Raw genomic sequence first — 16,514 nt, 5'->3', positions numbered from 1 at the left:
CTTCATAGCCCATTGGGTTTGGCAACAAATTTTGTAACTGTTTTCACAAAATTATATTTGTATAACCTAAATGGTTCAATATAATAATAATTCAGGTCAGCAGATCTTTGGTAACATTTCAACTACTCATTTACAGAGCTTTGTTTTATCAACAATTTTACAAGGAGAATTGATTTTCCAATTAGAATAAAATGTTGATTTGATTACAGTTGCAGCTGCCGTTTGAAGAACTTAATTCTTTCCCTGATTAATTTCAGAAGAAACCACCCCAGATTGGCAAAAACCTTTCTTTAGATGTGCAAGTGGGAGTACTCACAGAAAATTCACAGACACCGTTATGACACCAGGGACACGTGGCGCATGTGGCAAGGTACACAGACCATAACAGATTGCAAGTTCACCCTGCTTGTTGGTGACACCTCCCATCCTGATGGGCTAAATGCCCACCACGCACGATTTGATGCAATTAAAGCCACCTTTCCTCCTGAGGAACAGGTACCCTTGTCTGGCTGTAGCCGAGGTGAGGAGGCATACAAGCTGGGCACATTCAACGTCTGCAAGTCTGAAGACGTCCACCAAACTGTTCCCCCACCCCCAACCCACAACTATACAATACTACCACCAACAATAATGATTCATGATAAGAATCTGGAAATCTCTTGGGAGTTATCTGTCAGCAAAGGAAGATACCAACAATGAGGTTCACCATCGCTTTCAATGTAGCGCTGCGCTCAGTCAATAGGAAAAGATGTGTAAAAACCTCAGACCCTGCACTAAACTCAGTCTGATAAGCAGCAGCAATCCCTGCCTCCTAAAGTGTTCCAGCACCTGAATACGAACAAAATAATGTTTGTGTTCTCTCTCAGGCCAACCTCCCGGCCACTGAATCTCCAGTTCACTCAGATGGCTCCATGAGACAGCCAGGTCAACTGCAATCCTGACATTATCTGACAAAGCAAACACTCCACACCAGGCTCCATTTAGGAAGAATTAAAGGTGAGACACTTCAAAGTCTACATGAGAATATGCAATTTCCCAGCAACTCTTTGGATTCCAGGTGCAAGACTGTCTAAAATAGAGAAATAGATGGTATTGAATACCTTGAGCCTTTCATAAATGAAAGAGGGGACAACCACCTCACAAACTATTAATCCATCTACCTCACTAGGCACCTCTGTTCAACTTGTGGAAGAGGCCGTGGATCCAATAATAGCTTCATCAGTCACCCTAGAAACCCAGAACCAAAGCAGATTCAAGTGACCCTCTACTCCAAGCTTCAGTCTGAGATGACATTGATAAGTATTAATACATAAAAGATGCTCTTTTGCTTCTGTTCCCTTTTAAATTTTGCTTTTATTACTCAGGTTGGTACTAATTTTCTGCGATTTTCTTTGATTATTGGGTACTGTTTGACCGAAACACTCAAAAATCAAATGACTCTCAAACTCATTTAGGCATTCACAAATGAAACAGAGTTCATAATGTCAAAAAGACCTTAATATTCTTGAAGAGATGGCAAAAATTTTTTTTCAAGGGCTCCTAGATCTCATCGTTAGTCGGTGACTCATCCATAGTGGGAATGTTTGGACATCAAGCTGCTGGATTGATTCTACTGCACTGGTGCCAATGGCACAAAAGCCCTCCCCTCAGATCAGGAAATCAAAATGGTTACTTTAATTAAGAGACGTTCATGAGATGAAGCTGTTCATGGGAAAAGGACATCATAATTATTCATCCTCCTCACCAGAGACAGGAATACTGAAGGAGGCTGTAACTTGATTCTTAAACCAAATTCAATCCGCTCTTATGGAACAATAGATTTCTTACCTTGTGCTTTGTAAGCTGCAGTTTGATTTTATCTGGGTCATTGGAGATTTCAAGGTCCGTATCCAGATTGTTTTCCGCTTCCTCCAGCCAGTCGATCAGCTTTTTCCATGCTTCGTAAAACTGGGGTTAACACAAAATATTCTGGACTAAACTCACTTGGATCAAAATCAATGCACATGTCAAGAATTTCAGTAAGAAATACAGAGTGCATTCTGCAGATGAGAGAAATACTTTCAAATACAACCAACAGTCAATGTGGACTGCATTTGAAATAGGTAACGTTCTTCAGTGTATCTAATTAATGGGGTTAAATGCTGATATATTTGGAAGTTATGGGTAGATACGGTCAATTTCAAATGGTACTATAAATGGATATAATTAAAATAAACAAATGAATCTCAGTAAAATGAAGCACTCCATCTCCTTGAGGTGTCAGTCATAGCATCTTTGCTGAATCCACTGCATTATAGCATTTGAACAGGAGTTCAGTGCTTCCAAGAAACTATGATCCTCTTGTACATCTTCAGAATAATTTCTAAATGTAACATCATTATCAAATGCTTCCCCCGCCCCCATTAGGATTCTACATCTTTAAATACATTGTAGTTTCTACTTTGAATGAGAGCTATTCTTGGAGTACAGAATACTGGGGACTTCACAAAATTTTTCTTTTTGAAAATGACCGTTATTGCTTGCTTCCCAGTTTGACAGAATTGGCAAAAAGCTAGTTACCATGGTGTACCGGGACAACAGACTGTCGGTCGTGACTGAAAACCCAAAGGAATTAAAAATTTTAGCCGAAAGAAGGAAGGAAAGCATTTCCAGTTCCACCACAAAATTAGTGAAATAGGCTAAAATAACATGAATAAAATGTATAATTAAATTACACTGCTTTTAAGAAACCTTTAAACACACTCTTCATAGAATTAAACTAATAATGTTTCAAATGTTTTGTTAACCGTGCAGACATCTAGATGAGATCATTTGTTTCTGCCTGTAAAATACATGGGTTTATTCCAACCAATCTGATGTTCCAAATTCTCAGAAAGTAACAAGTGTGCTTAGGACAGTATAATAAGTTCAAAAAGGCAGTGTTGGATTAAATCTGAATAAGCACAAGATGTAGAAAAATGGAAGAAGTACTGAGACTTAAATCATACTTAAATATATTCCAATAGTAAACACACTGAAAATGATCTGTGGACCTTTTTAAATTACTTTAATATGCGTGTCACGATAGCTTAAATGGTTCTGTTATCCGAGTGGCTTCAGAGAAACCAGAGAGTTTTTTGTCGCAGAGCTGTGAGCACATTGGAGAATATTAATCAAATCATAAACAAGAGAAAATCTGCAGATGCTGGAAATCCGGCCAACACACACTGTCCTTTTCATCCCCCATAGATGCTGCCTGGCCTGCTGAGTTCCTCCAACATTTTGTGTGTGCTGCTTGGAGAATATTAAGCTATCCTGGATGAGTCAATGTGTGGAACCAAGGCAGAAACATCTCTGATCTCAGCACTGGTGGCAATGGTCATCATGATTGTCCTAGGATACCCAGATGAACACAGCATCTCTCTATATTCAGCTCTTCTACCACATCTGCTCTCAATTGCTAACATCAGCCCCCAGATATGTGCCACCTTTAGGGAACTGCAAACTGATCAAACACATTCATGCTGTACTTCACCCATTGCTACAGACAATTTGTTCAATCTGCCCACTTCTTACAGAACCCTCTACAGCAGGGTCTCCCCAACCTGGAGTCTATAGACCCCTCAGTTAATGGTAGGGGCCCATGGTATTAAAAAGTTTGGGAGCCCCTGCTCTACTGAATATACTACTATGCTACTTAAGAAGAGCACTTTCTTAACAAGTTTATCAATTTTAAAAAAGATTGAACAGTACAATGACTAGTGCAGCCAAAATTTAATGCTGGGGCTTTCACACTAACCTATGGCTCAACTTATACATTGTCATTTGATTAAATGTAGTGTCTGATCAGACTGAATTGAAAAACTTGAAGGCTATTGGTGTATCTGTATCTATGCATTGATTACATATAAACGTTATCTCTGTCTTTGTCTCTAAATAGTTAACCAAAAAACCTTCCCCAGTGTAGTTCTGGTAAATGCCAAAGTGAAAATCTAGTCTCTTTGATATTGTATACCTGCTTTGCACGCTTCCTGGCCTCATCGAGCGCCCTTCCTCTCTCAACAGAGCGCTGCACCACTTTCTCCCAGCGTGATTGCACACTGAACAGAAGATTCTTTATCAGGACCACATCCTGTTTCTGGCTGAGGAACTTCAGCTGATTTCCAGTTTTATCCAGGTCAATGATTTGATCCCGATGAGAATTCACTTCATTGGCAAAAATCTGGAAAACAGTAGCAGGTATTAGCTAAACAAGAACAAACAAATTGAAACTAATCTCCATTGCTTTGCCCTTTAGATGAAATTCCTTCCATTCTCAGGTCTCATTACAGCTCAGGTAGAAGGCAGCGATGATGCAAGCGATTCATCATTACTGCTGTGTAACAATCGCACGTTTCTCACTGTGGAACAGACACCCGTGTGCTTCCAGAATATACATCTGAGACTGAAAATTAAGGAATCAAGTTCTTGATGACTAAGACTTTGCTTAACTATATATTATTTTTATTAAAGAATTGCATTCTTAAATGTAAACAAAGTTCTTTGCAAAAATTCCTACATATGTAAATGCTTATTACAGATATCATCCATGTTTATTTACAGACTGCTCGCTACTAGCTCAATCAGAAGGCCTTGACGAAGTTAAGTATTTTCTGATTGTCAATCAACCTTTAGTGTTCTGAATTGCTACAAGTTTATTGACAGATTTGGGAAGACAGCCATCTTGATCCTGTACTCAGTATCAACCAGCCAACCAATTCCCAGTGGAGGCTGCTGACGTGAGTAACCTGAGCTTTGAACAAACTTTATGTATGCCAAGGGGTTCCCAGGCTTCTTCACGCCATGGACCAATATCATTAAGCAAGGGGTCTGTGGACTCCAGGTTGGGAACCTCTGATGTATATGTTCACAACCCCCATGAGTCACACAGAACTGATCCCCAGCAATGGAACTCACACCCACTTCCAGCAGTGAGAAATCATTCTATCACCAAACCTGGATTTGAGCAGGCAGCCCAGTCCCATTATCTAGGAACTGCTCCACTCCTATTCCCTGTATCGTGTGATCGCCTGCCTCCAGGCACCCAACTCATTCTTATTCCCACGTTCAAGGCAGTCATATCATGATCGTTCTTAAAGCAAGACCCTTTTCACTACTCACAATATCCTATTCTGAATTATCGAGTCTGTAACAGTCCTCGAGGTTAGTGCACCCACCACATTCCTATACAAGGAACTGAGATGAAAATGTCTTGCTATTGCTTATTTCCTTAAGTGAGGCGATTGCTGTGACCACCCTTCAGAACTTCACAGGTAGGTTTGTCAGCACAGGTTTCCTTCACACCAAATATGATGCAGAACTTAATACCTTGTGTTCGTCCATCTGGAAGAGGACTGTATCGAGTATAAGACTAGGAGGAGCAGCAATGTTCAGGCTCTGCTCTGCCTGCGTAAGCCAGTTAATGAAATCCTGTAAAGAATTCTGGAATTCTGTTGCGAGATTGAGAACCTCTTCCAGCTTGGTCTGAAATAGGAAAAAACAGGACAAGTTCAGTAAAATCCTTAAGCATTACTGAGAAAAAAAATTAATACCCCAGGAGTGAACATAGTTTCTTTCTTTACAGCAAAGACTTCACACACCAGGCTGGAACTATGGAGGACTCCCCTTTCCCCATACAAATGGACACTGCTATCCCCGCCGATTTGATTTGATGCAAGTAACGCATTTCACTGTATGGTTCAACGTATGTGGGACAGATAAAGCTAATCTTATCATACCTTTCTTTCTTCCATCTTAGTGCTCATTGATTGCCATTTCTGTTCTAATAAGGCCACACATTGTTCAACATTGGATCCTGAGGCGTCATCACGGCTGCTCAGCAACAGTCGACCTTTATCGTGCAAATTCTTGTACGTTTCCTCATGAGCACGGAATTCCCCATAGAGGTCCTACAGAAATAGAGGGGAATATTCCTGCGAAATTATGGCAGCTAAAATGTTACTACTGTCATCCTAATCAGAAAATAGCTCCCTTGATCAAGGTTCTACCTTGGTATTTTAATATTTTGGATGGTGGGGTGGAGATACATGTCTGCCAAAGGAGGTGTAAGGCACTCCTTCCCTCCACCAGCCTGCAGGTCACCCTTGGGCAAAGTACAGCACCTGCTTAGTCCCCCCGATCAGGGTCACGTGAAGCCATGGGAGCAGGAGGTGGAAGGTCATATGAGCAGCTGATGTGTATCACAAGCTCCTGGTTATGCGACCATCTCTGAAGAGTATTGATAATGGCTGGTGGGGTCACCCGTCAAGTAAAGGCACTGCCCAGTAGAAGGTAATGGCAAACCACTTCTGCAGAAAAGATTGCCAACAGTCATGGTCATGGGACCATGATCATCCGTGTCATACAACATGGCTCGTAATGATGATGTCACACAACAGGCGCATAATGATGATGATGATGATGAATTTAATATTTATTATAGAAAGGACCATGTGAAAATGCATTATTCGATCTCTGAGAAGGTCCAGTCTTTCAGGAATATAAAAAGATTTGACACGCAGAGGGTACCAAAAATTTGGAACACTCTTCCAGAAATTACACTAAGCCAAACATTAATTTTAAATGTAAATTTGATAACCGAAGAACGAAAGGGAAAAGGCAGGCAGATTGTGTTATGCCACCAAGTCATGATTTCAATGTACAGCAGAAACTACTCAAAAGACTAAGCAAGCCTAATTCTGCTCCTGTGCTCCATCCTCTTTTCTGGCTTCATTTTGCCATCTTCTCTTCTGTAACTGGGAACTACAAAGAATGCACCACAGTCTACTAGAATGACATTTCAGCTTGGAGTTGGATTGGAAATGCAGGTTAAAACACCACGATTCACTCAAAACAAAATTGACAGCACTGAAACTCTTTCAGATTATACTTTTGGAGTACCCTCTTTATGTGACAGGTGAAAGATTTAGGGGAACCCGAGGGCTGTTGGAGTGTGGAATGAGCTGCACGTGGGTTCGACTTCAATACTTAAGGGAAATTTGGGTAAGTACAAGTATGGAAGGCTATGATCTGGAATGAAGTCAACAGGACTAGGCATGATCTACTTCAGGAGCACCTGCTGTGTACTGTTGTGCTCAATGACTCTACATTTGGATGCCTTAAATGAGAGAGTGTAATTAAGTTCCATCACATTAAAACTTATAGTGACTCCACTTCAATCAATGTTTTGATCGTCAAGTTGAAAGGTAAAATCATTACCAAGTGTGCATTGAGCTGTTCCCGAGCCGTCTCAGGTAAACCTCCAGTTGACTTTGACACTGCCAATTGATTCTCAACCCGATTCAGCCACTGCAAGAAGTCATCAATTTCACCATGAAATCCTTCAGCCTGTGAAATAAGAGCCATCGTTCAGAAAAATATAACAACTGGTAATGATTGTTAATGTTTATTTTATCAGAAAAAAATTCCCCTGATACTGGGGATACAAGGGATTATCTCCAGCACCCTTGGCATGAACATCGAATTCTCCAACTTCCAGTAACTCCCCCCCCACTCTCCCTTCCCCCATTCCACTTTCACTCTGCCTCCTCTTCCAGCTGCCTATCACCTCTCTCATGATTCTGCCTTCTTCTACTACCCATAGTGCTTTCTCCTTAACATTCCTTCACCTCTCCTGCCTATCCCCTCCCCCCACCCCTTGATCTTTCCTCTGATTTGTTTTTCACCTGGCACCTTCCCCCCTCCCCCCACCTTCATTACAGAGCCCCTGCCCCCTCCTTCTTCAGTCCTGACGAAGGGTCCCGGCCCGAAACGTTGACTGCTCATTTCAACGGATGCTGCCCGACCTGCTGAGTTCATCCAGCTTGTTTGTACGTGTTGAAGGGATTATCTGTTGTTTAAATTCAGTTTAAGTAGTCAACTTTTTAATGACAAGATAACATCATAAGCAATGCCACGCCAGAATTTATCAAGTTTAAATTTTCTCCCTATCCACCAGTATCCTCTTTATAGCATTCTCCCACTCTGTGGGGCACAGAGTGGTCAATATGTTGTTAAAGCATCAATTTAAGTTAAAGTCTGTCCCAAGCCTTACAGGCTCAGTAGGCCAGTTTCCATGGCGAGAAGCGACTGAGAGTACAAGACTCTTCCTCGCCGGTTAGGACGCTAGTCTATTGCAAGGTTAACCCACAGCATTTTGCCGGTACCCATTTTCAGCTGGGTGGACTGGGGCAATGTGTGGTTAAGTGCCTTGCTTAAGGACACAACACGCTGCCTCGGCTGGGGCTTGAACTGATGACCCTCAGGTTGCTAGTCCAACGCCTTAACCACTTGGCCGTGCGCCACACATCAGTGATCCATGATTGGGGTTCAATTCCTGCCACTCTCTGTGAGGAGTTAGTACATCCTCTCTGTGACTGTGTGGGTCTCCTCTGGGTGCTCCGGTTTCCTCCCATATTCCAGAGACGTACAGCTTAGGGTTAGTAGATTGTGGGCTGCTATGTCGGTGCCGGAAGCATTGCAACACCTGCGAGTTGCTGCAATGCATCCTCGGACTGTGTTGGTCAATGATGCATTGGACGCCATTTCACTGCATGCTTCGATGTACCTGTGACAAATAACTTTTACCAAGCTCCATCTTCCCCTCGCTGCTTACCTGCTGCAGGGCAGTCTCCAGTTGCTGCTCTCTCCCTTCAGTTTTCCTGAGCAGGTTCTGCCAGCTCTGATTCAGGGTGTCTAGTCGATGCTTTAGGTTATTGGCATCCTCCCCTGCACTTGATTCCAGAAGCTCATTACCAGCTTTATTAACAGTGTCAACTGTTGATTTATGTGCAAGGACGTCATTTTTCAGGACCTAAGGAAATATTAATGCTCCAGTTATTAAAATATTCCTGTCCAATTCAATTGGATATTAACAAACCTATATATATTCATTAAGGATCTATGATCATCTTTATATGCCATACACATTTACATGTGTTTGGAAATGATTGTGGAATGTTGGTGCTACAGGCAACAAAAAAACAACATTCAACATTTTTACAGAATAAAGATTTAGATAAAGTTAGAATTACAAATATGGAATAAAATGTGCATAAATACCAGCATGTGTTTACAATGTAAATAGCAGTGTAACAAATAGTTTGAAGTGTTTACAGAGTAGTGCAGTGACTGAGGTTATAGATTGAGGGGGATGTAGAGGTCTAACTAGAATGGTTGGTCAGAGTAACTGCCTATGGGAAGACACTTCTAAGATGGCATGAAGATTTTGTTTTAATAGCCCTACAGCACCTTCCAGAGGGAGATTCGGGAAAAGGCAGTTTGATGGGTAGGCAATGTTGTAATGAATTTTCCCACCGGCTTTGTTCTCGACACATGCAAGTCCCGCAGTGATGGTCAACTGAAGCCAATGGCCCTTTCTGCTGTCCTGCTAGATCACTACAGTTTGCATATGTTGTGAGAGGATGTTGCACGGAGCCAGGCAGTGACCTTTATTACGGCAGTGTAGACTCATGTTAGGAAATAAGGCTCACTTTAGGAAATAAGTAACGGATCTTCAGTACCTCTCAGGAGAAAAAAGGTGGAGAATAACTAGTGTACCCTCATCACTCAATGTTCCACTGCCACCTCTACCAAATCACAATCCAAGACAAACTGTTGTCTTTTACTGCTAACTTCTTATCCTCCAACATATTATTTAAACTTCAACAAATTCAGTATAATTGGCTCTGTTAACTTACACAGAACCTCCCCTTACTGTCCTTAATCTGAACTTCAGAATACCCTTCCAATTCCTCAACTCATAGTCATAGAAAACTACAGCAGATAAGCAGGCCCTTTGGCCCATCTAGTCTGTGCTGAGGCATGTAAACTGCCTGGTTCCATCGACCTGCACACAGACCATAGCCATACATACCCCTACTATGCATGCACCTATCCAAGCTTCCCTTTAACGTTGAAATCGAGCTCGCATGCAACTCTTGGACTGGGAGCTTGTTCCACACTGTCACGACTCTCTGTACGAAGAAGTTTCCCTTCATGTTCGCCTTTCACCCTTAACCCATGATCTCCAGTTGCAGTCCCCACCCAACCTCAGTGGAAAAAGCCTGCATGCATTATAAGCACTTTTATAAGCAAACAGATTTTCAGCTGCCACCAATTCTTTCCCTCTCTTTAGCACATCTCTTAAGTTTGCCCTTCAGTAACTTTGACACCGTACATGATCAGCTGCCCGCTACTCGCTGAGCACTTGTCCCTCTAAGCTGCACAGCCTCGCAGTAACTGCAATGCCCCCGTGTACGTAGCCCTTGCTGCCACGCGGCTGGGATTTTGTCCTATTAAAGTGTCACACAGTTTTCAGGCCATGTAAAATTGTCCTACCCAGAGCAATGGGCAGCTGTAAAAAGCAATTTAGAGGGAATGTTGTTGCAGAGTGGACACGACGGCAACGCTGAGCTTTTTCAGCTTTATAAACTTTCACAAGACACAAATAGAAACTAACATACTGTCCTTGTTAATGATAACAGCTAATAAAATCTGTCATCTATTCCATTAGGGTGGTGGGGTAGAGATACCTCTCAATCAAAGAAAGTGTACGGCACTCCTTCCCTCCGCTAGCCAGCAGGTCACCCTTGGATAAGGTGTAGCACCTGCTTAGCCCCCCGATCAGGGTCACTTGAAGCCATGGGATCAGGTGGTGAATGGTCATATGAGCAGCTGGTGCAGATCACAAGTCCTGGTTATGCGACCACTGACACCAGGCAGTCTCTGAAGAGTGCTGATATTGGCTGGGTCACCTGTCTTGTAAAGACACTGCCCAGAAGGATCAATGGCAAACCACTTCTGTAGAAAAAACTGCCATGAACTATCATGGTCATGGAAAGACCATGATCGCCCACGTCATACAACACGGCCCATAACAAGCAAACAATATACTCCATCAACTGTGATAATATCATGGCTATTTTACAAGCAGGTAATTCACTGGGTATAAGGAATATATTGCAATTACGTGATGTTTTGCCAGTTCGATTTCTATGGCCTTTGGGTCTCCAGTGATCGGCCTTTGTCCGTCCAGAAGCTCCTCCGTGTGATTCAACCAGGTCATAAGTTCAGCCAGTGCGTGCTGAAACTGACCCAGTGCCAATAGTGCTCCCTCCACTTTGTGCTGTGGAGAAAAAGTGAGTTCAGTCACTCAGAATTCATAAGTGGGCAGAACAAATACTTTATCACTTTCTCAGAGATACCTGGGACCTATAATGTGTTCACCAGAGTAAGGGGGAAGGAAAAACTGAGTACTGATTATTTAGATATATTTTCAAATGTTCATCAGCCAAGCCAATATATCTTCCATTAACAAGGCATGAGCCATTGTTTATGGCACCAATCACAGTGACTGAGAAGTGATAACCTGGCACACATACTTGACACCCCCACCAATCCACCCACATTTTCCTTTCGCTTATCAGTTGCCAGCTTGCACTCCCCCCACCCACCCCTCCGCCTTGCTTTTGCTGGTTTCTCCTCCCTTCCTTTCCAGTACTGGCGAAGAATCTTGGACTGAAACATCAAATATTTATTCCTCTCCACAGATGCTACCCAACCTGCTGAGTTCCTCCGGCATTTTGTATGTGTTGCTCTGGATTTCCAGCACTTGCAGAACCACTTGTGTTTATGGTACACATTTGACTATGTTCATTTTTTAGCAATTGCACTGAGCGAGAAAAGTAATTGTGCAGTAGCAGCTCATTTACTCCTTGTTTCCCATTTGTAAGCACTTAGGATGAGAATTTGAGATCAGTAAGGAAGCAACAGATCGACCACTGATCTCAAAGATCTTCACAAAGATCTATCCACCTACGTATGTGATGAGAACTTCCTCTTTTCCAAGTACCAGTTCAAGTGCCAATCAAATTAAAACTTCCCCAAGTTGCAAGCTAACAAAATGCTCATTTTTATAATTAATGTTTTAAAAAAGAAAATTTATTTTAAAAAGCTTGTAATCTGAAGTACTTATGGGGACAACAATACACATTTAAAAATCAATTTTTAGAGCCACAGAGTTTGCCAAACAATAATTATTGATTAATAAGCCATCAAAACTCATTTAGTTCTCACTATTTCAGTTGCTTCTGGCAAATGGTACTGCAGCATTAAAGCCAGGACCAAAAGGCTGTGGGACAGATTCTTCCAGCAAACCAGTTGACTTGTCTATACGTTGCGACGGAGTCATAACGCAAAGACGTTTACTCCCTCATGTTGTGGGACGGATGTAAGATTTAAATAAATTCATATTCAAGTAAATGTAAGGTTTCTATATTATAGCTTTCTCCGTCAAAATTATCCCAAGTTTACTCCAGGTCTGGTTAGTTCACTTGATTGTGTTAAAAATCTACAGAAGAGTACTTAGCTTTTAAGAGAGTGAGTTTGAGATTTTCTTTAGACAATAAATGTGCAAAGCCATTAGATTTGCCATCATTGCTAGTGCAAAATCAGCCCGTTCCCTCACAACAGCAGCTTTCAGGAAGCATCAGAAAAAAGGGAAAATTGCATCTCTTCAAACTGCTTCATAATTATTTGATAAAGTACTTTACAAGCTGGAACTTGGTCAGTCTGATGTCTCATTTATTACCAAAATTCATAATTTCCCCTTCAAGATATAAAAACTTTGTGTGTGAGCAACTAAACCACAGGACACCTGCCACTGACCACCTCCTTTCAAATTGTCTTTCCCAAGATACCAGAGTTTTGTGGCTTGTATGATGGCAATGCACGCAGATGACCAACACGTGAAAAACAGTGCCTGGGGATTTTGTACCTGTCTGTTAATGATCTTCTCTCCCAGATCTTCCCAGAGATGTTGGAGTTCATTGAGTGGCTGTTGAATTATGTCTTGGTCAGTCTCATCTGAGGCTTTCTTCAGTAGGAGCTCCCCCTGGTGGTTAAGTTTTTCCATCTCTATTTGCTGCTGGTACACCTCCATTTTAAATTCCTGTGGCATGCACACACACAGTGGGAACATTACATGACATCCAGAATAGCAAATTTATTTCATGCACAAATCTTAAAATCGTAGTGATTAGATTCCTTTACAACTTTTCTTCCACAGATATTTTCCCTTATTCTTTCTTAAGTTGCTGGATACAGATGTACTATGGAGAGCATTCTAACTGGCTGCATTACCATACAGTATTTGGGGGGCAAAGGATCGAAATAAGCTGCAGTAAGTTGTAAACTTAGTCAACTCTGTCACGGGTACTAACCTCTGTAGTATCCAGGAGAACTTCAAGGAGTGATGCCTCAAGGCAGTGGCGTCCATCATCCAGGACCATCCCCATCACCCAGGTCATGTCTTGTTCTCACTGCTACCATCCAGCAGGAGATACAGAAGCCAGAAGGCACACACTCAGCAATTCAGAAACAACTTCTTCCCCCCGCCATCAGATTTCTGATTGGACATTGAACCCATGAACACTACCTCACTACGTTTTTATTTCTACTTTAAACTCCTCATTTAACTATTTAATACATAAATATTCTTACTATAATGTTTTTTCCTATTACGTATTGCATTGTACTGCTGCAGTAAAGACAACAAATTTCACGACATATGCGAGTGATATTACACCTGATTCTGATAGAAGTTGGTCACTCCGTGGTAACTGGAACAAAGCCTTATAAGCTCAAAGTCATACTATCCATTTTTGCTCACAGGTCTGTAAAAGCCGCTGAAATGAGGGAACTAGCCTTGTGAGCCCTACTCTATTCTTGTTGGCATTTTCTTCTTTAACACAATCAATAATAATGACATTGCTACTTCCTAAGGGAAGTAGGCCAAAATCAGCACAGTCCTGGCTCCTCATTCAGAGCTAAATAATTAAATCTTTCAACATTATCTTTATAAATACATAAATGGAGTACTCATTTCAAATCAAAACTATTACAAAATAGTTGAAGAAACCAAAGGAAAAACATCAGTTGTTTATTCCTGTACATAGATGCTGCCTGACCTTATGAGACCCTCCAGCATTTTGTGTGTGTCGCACAGGTAAGCAGAAGTGGTGAAATATTATAATTTTATCTTTTCATGCTCCTTTTTTTAAAAAAAAAGATTTCAGCTTGTTCAGCAAGATCCTGTTGCAAGGTTTACTCACCTTCATTTCATTTATTTGCTGCTTGACAGTGCTGATATCTGTGCCAACTGGAGACATTTCACCCAGTTTTATTACTGTGTTATCCAGCCAGTCAAACATTGCCTGAAAAGTCACAACAAGCAAATTAGCAACCATCACCAATATTAATACCATATTTGCAAACGATAAGATTTTATGCAAAGCATCCCTTACTTGCAGTGCATCTTGGTATTGGACAGCTGCTTGCATGGCCTCTTCCAGTCTGTCCATTCGCTCCTTCCAGGTTTTGTTCAGGTTATCCCAGGTATTATTGAGCTAGAAACAGTAAATGAAACAATAAGAATGGCAACACCGTTTGGGCGCTTTTAACGCAGACAAACGTTCTAACATGCACTAAACTGTGGAAAGAAATATTCAGCCAGATGACCACTTCTTGGTCAAAGAGCAAGGTCTAAGGACCTAAGGAATGGCAGAATTGGGGCAATCACTTTTTCTTTCTATCCTATCTACCTATTCAATCCTTAACATGCGTTTTTTTAATATAAAACTGGTTTCAACACATTTAAGATAATATTTTACCACTTAATTATTTATTATTTCTATTAACATTTTACCTCATCGATACTTTTTTTCACTTCAGGCTTTTCCAGTTCTCCACAGGCAAAGATGAGGTCTGCTCCCAAGATTCGCACAAACTCCAGTTCCTCGTGAAGTCCATCCGTCTCCTCTTTGATTGTCTGGAATTTACAAAACCATTGGCAAATCTCAGTCTTACCCACACTAGTACTCAAGCATTGATTTATGTGATATAAATGAGACAAATATTGTAAAATGGCAGGTGCAATTCAATCTACAAAAAGGCAAAGCACAGGGTTAATAAATCCCAAAGTCACCCTATTCCTCCACTCTTAGCAGTGTGGAGAAACAGGGTGAGCTTGGGATTCACATTCATAGGTGTCTCTGAGATTCTGCACAAGTTGACAGGAAGATTAAGGCGGCATACGCTGTGTTGGCCTTAACGAGTTGGAGGATTGAGTCCAAGAGCTGCAAGGTAAAGCTGCAGCTCTATAAAAACTCTGGAGATGCCACACTTAGAATATTGCATTCAGCTCTGGTCGCCTCATTATAGGAAGGACGTGGAAGCTTCAGCAAGAGTGCAGAGATTTACCAGGACGCTGCCTTGATAAGGTTAGGGTGATCAAGCTAGAGCTTTTTCTCTTAGGAGAGGAGGAGGATGGGAGGTGGTTGATAGAGCTATTCATTGAGTGGACTGCCAGAGACTTTTCCCGGGGCAGAAGTCACTAACATAAGGGGGCATAATTTAAGGGTGTTGGGAGGGAAGTATAAGGAGGTTGCCAGAAGGAGTTTTTTTTTGCAACACACACATAGTGGTGGGTGCATTAGGGTTTATTAGTTTTTTTTAAGGATTTTGGAGGAACTTGTCAGGGGAATGTCAGAGGCAGGTTTTCACACACACAGAATGGAAGGTGCATAAAACACACTGCCAGGGTGGTGGTAGAGGCAAGATACATCAGGGGCATTTAGAAGACTCTTAGACAGTCACATGGATGAAAGAAAAATGGAGGGCTATGTGGGAGGGAAGGGTTAGATTGATCTTGGAGTAGGTTAAAAGGTTGGCATAACATCTTGGGTTGAAGGTCCCGTACTGTTCAATGTTCTAATAGATGGAACATGCTTGATATAGTTAATCAAAGCTCATATAACAAAACTGCACTGTGAAGTTTTCCGCACTTGAACCATACCTCTGCAGCCTCCTGCTGTTGCTTAATGATTGAAGGATCGATACCGGGACTCTCCAGATCTCGAACTATTTCCTGTGTGTCCTTAATCGTAGTCATAAGGGCAGCCATATCGTACCAGAACTTCTCAGCGAGGTCAAGCACATCGAGAAGCTTAATATCCCTCTCCTCACCTCGGGCTTTGATATCTTCCCAGTAAAATACCATTTCATTCAACTTGTCCTGAATGGCTAATGTTATAAGTGGGGGGAAAAAAAGAATTTTTAAGGTGGCATTTCTGCATGCAGGGATAACTACGTTATACAACCAAATTTTAAAAATACAATTCTAACAACTGAGCTGAAAATTGAAATTGCTGATAAGAGTCAAGAGGCAAGGCAGAATTTGCCTACGTCAGCAGTGTTTCCTTGCCACAGGTCTGATCTGCTGAGTGCTTCCTACTTTTATTCTGGATTTCTAGCATTGGCAGTTTTTGACATTTTACACCCAGCAACTGGCAATAGTTTGCTAAAGCTGATTTTGCAGAAATAAGACAAGTCAATTGTCAGCTGAACGGAAGCAAAACTGTTAATCTGCCACACTTGGAAACTTGGGGCCCTAGATTGGAAGATTTTCTGGACCACTGGACTGATAATTCAATTAATAC

The 16,514-nt window shown here is 41.6% G+C and overlaps 1 protein-coding gene across 1 annotated transcript in view; it reads right to left on the bottom strand.

The window, feature by feature from the left end:
• The window catches only part of LOC132383464 (microtubule-actin cross-linking factor 1-like), a 509,885-nt gene that overhangs the window by 49,471 nt on the left and 443,900 nt on the right, over window positions 1–16,514 (bottom strand). The window contains exons 73-84 of the mRNA XM_059954443.1: window positions 15,872–16,098; window positions 14,723–14,845; window positions 14,322–14,423; window positions 14,130–14,231; window positions 12,794–12,967; window positions 10,988–11,143; window positions 8,633–8,830; window positions 7,237–7,365; window positions 5,757–5,927; window positions 5,347–5,502; window positions 3,995–4,201; window positions 1,828–1,947 (exon numbers count right to left, since the gene is read on the bottom strand). Of these exons, the coding sequence (XP_059810426.1) occupies window positions 1,828–1,947; window positions 3,995–4,201; window positions 5,347–5,502; window positions 5,757–5,927; window positions 7,237–7,365; window positions 8,633–8,830; window positions 10,988–11,143; window positions 12,794–12,967; window positions 14,130–14,231; window positions 14,322–14,423; window positions 14,723–14,845; window positions 15,872–16,098 (1,865 nt within the window). The remainder of the gene's footprint in view (window positions 1–1,827; window positions 1,948–3,994; window positions 4,202–5,346; window positions 5,503–5,756; window positions 5,928–7,236; window positions 7,366–8,632; window positions 8,831–10,987; window positions 11,144–12,793; window positions 12,968–14,129; window positions 14,232–14,321; window positions 14,424–14,722; window positions 14,846–15,871; window positions 16,099–16,514) is intronic.

The sequence above is a fragment of the Hypanus sabinus genome, chromosome 30, assembly GCF_030144855.1.
Source record: "Hypanus sabinus isolate sHypSab1 chromosome 30, sHypSab1.hap1, whole genome shotgun sequence".
NCBI lineage: Eukaryota > Metazoa > Chordata > Chondrichthyes > Myliobatiformes > Dasyatidae > Hypanus > Hypanus sabinus.
The sequence above is the reverse complement of the archived record's forward strand: the minus strand, read 5'-3'. Positions and strand labels throughout refer to the sequence as shown.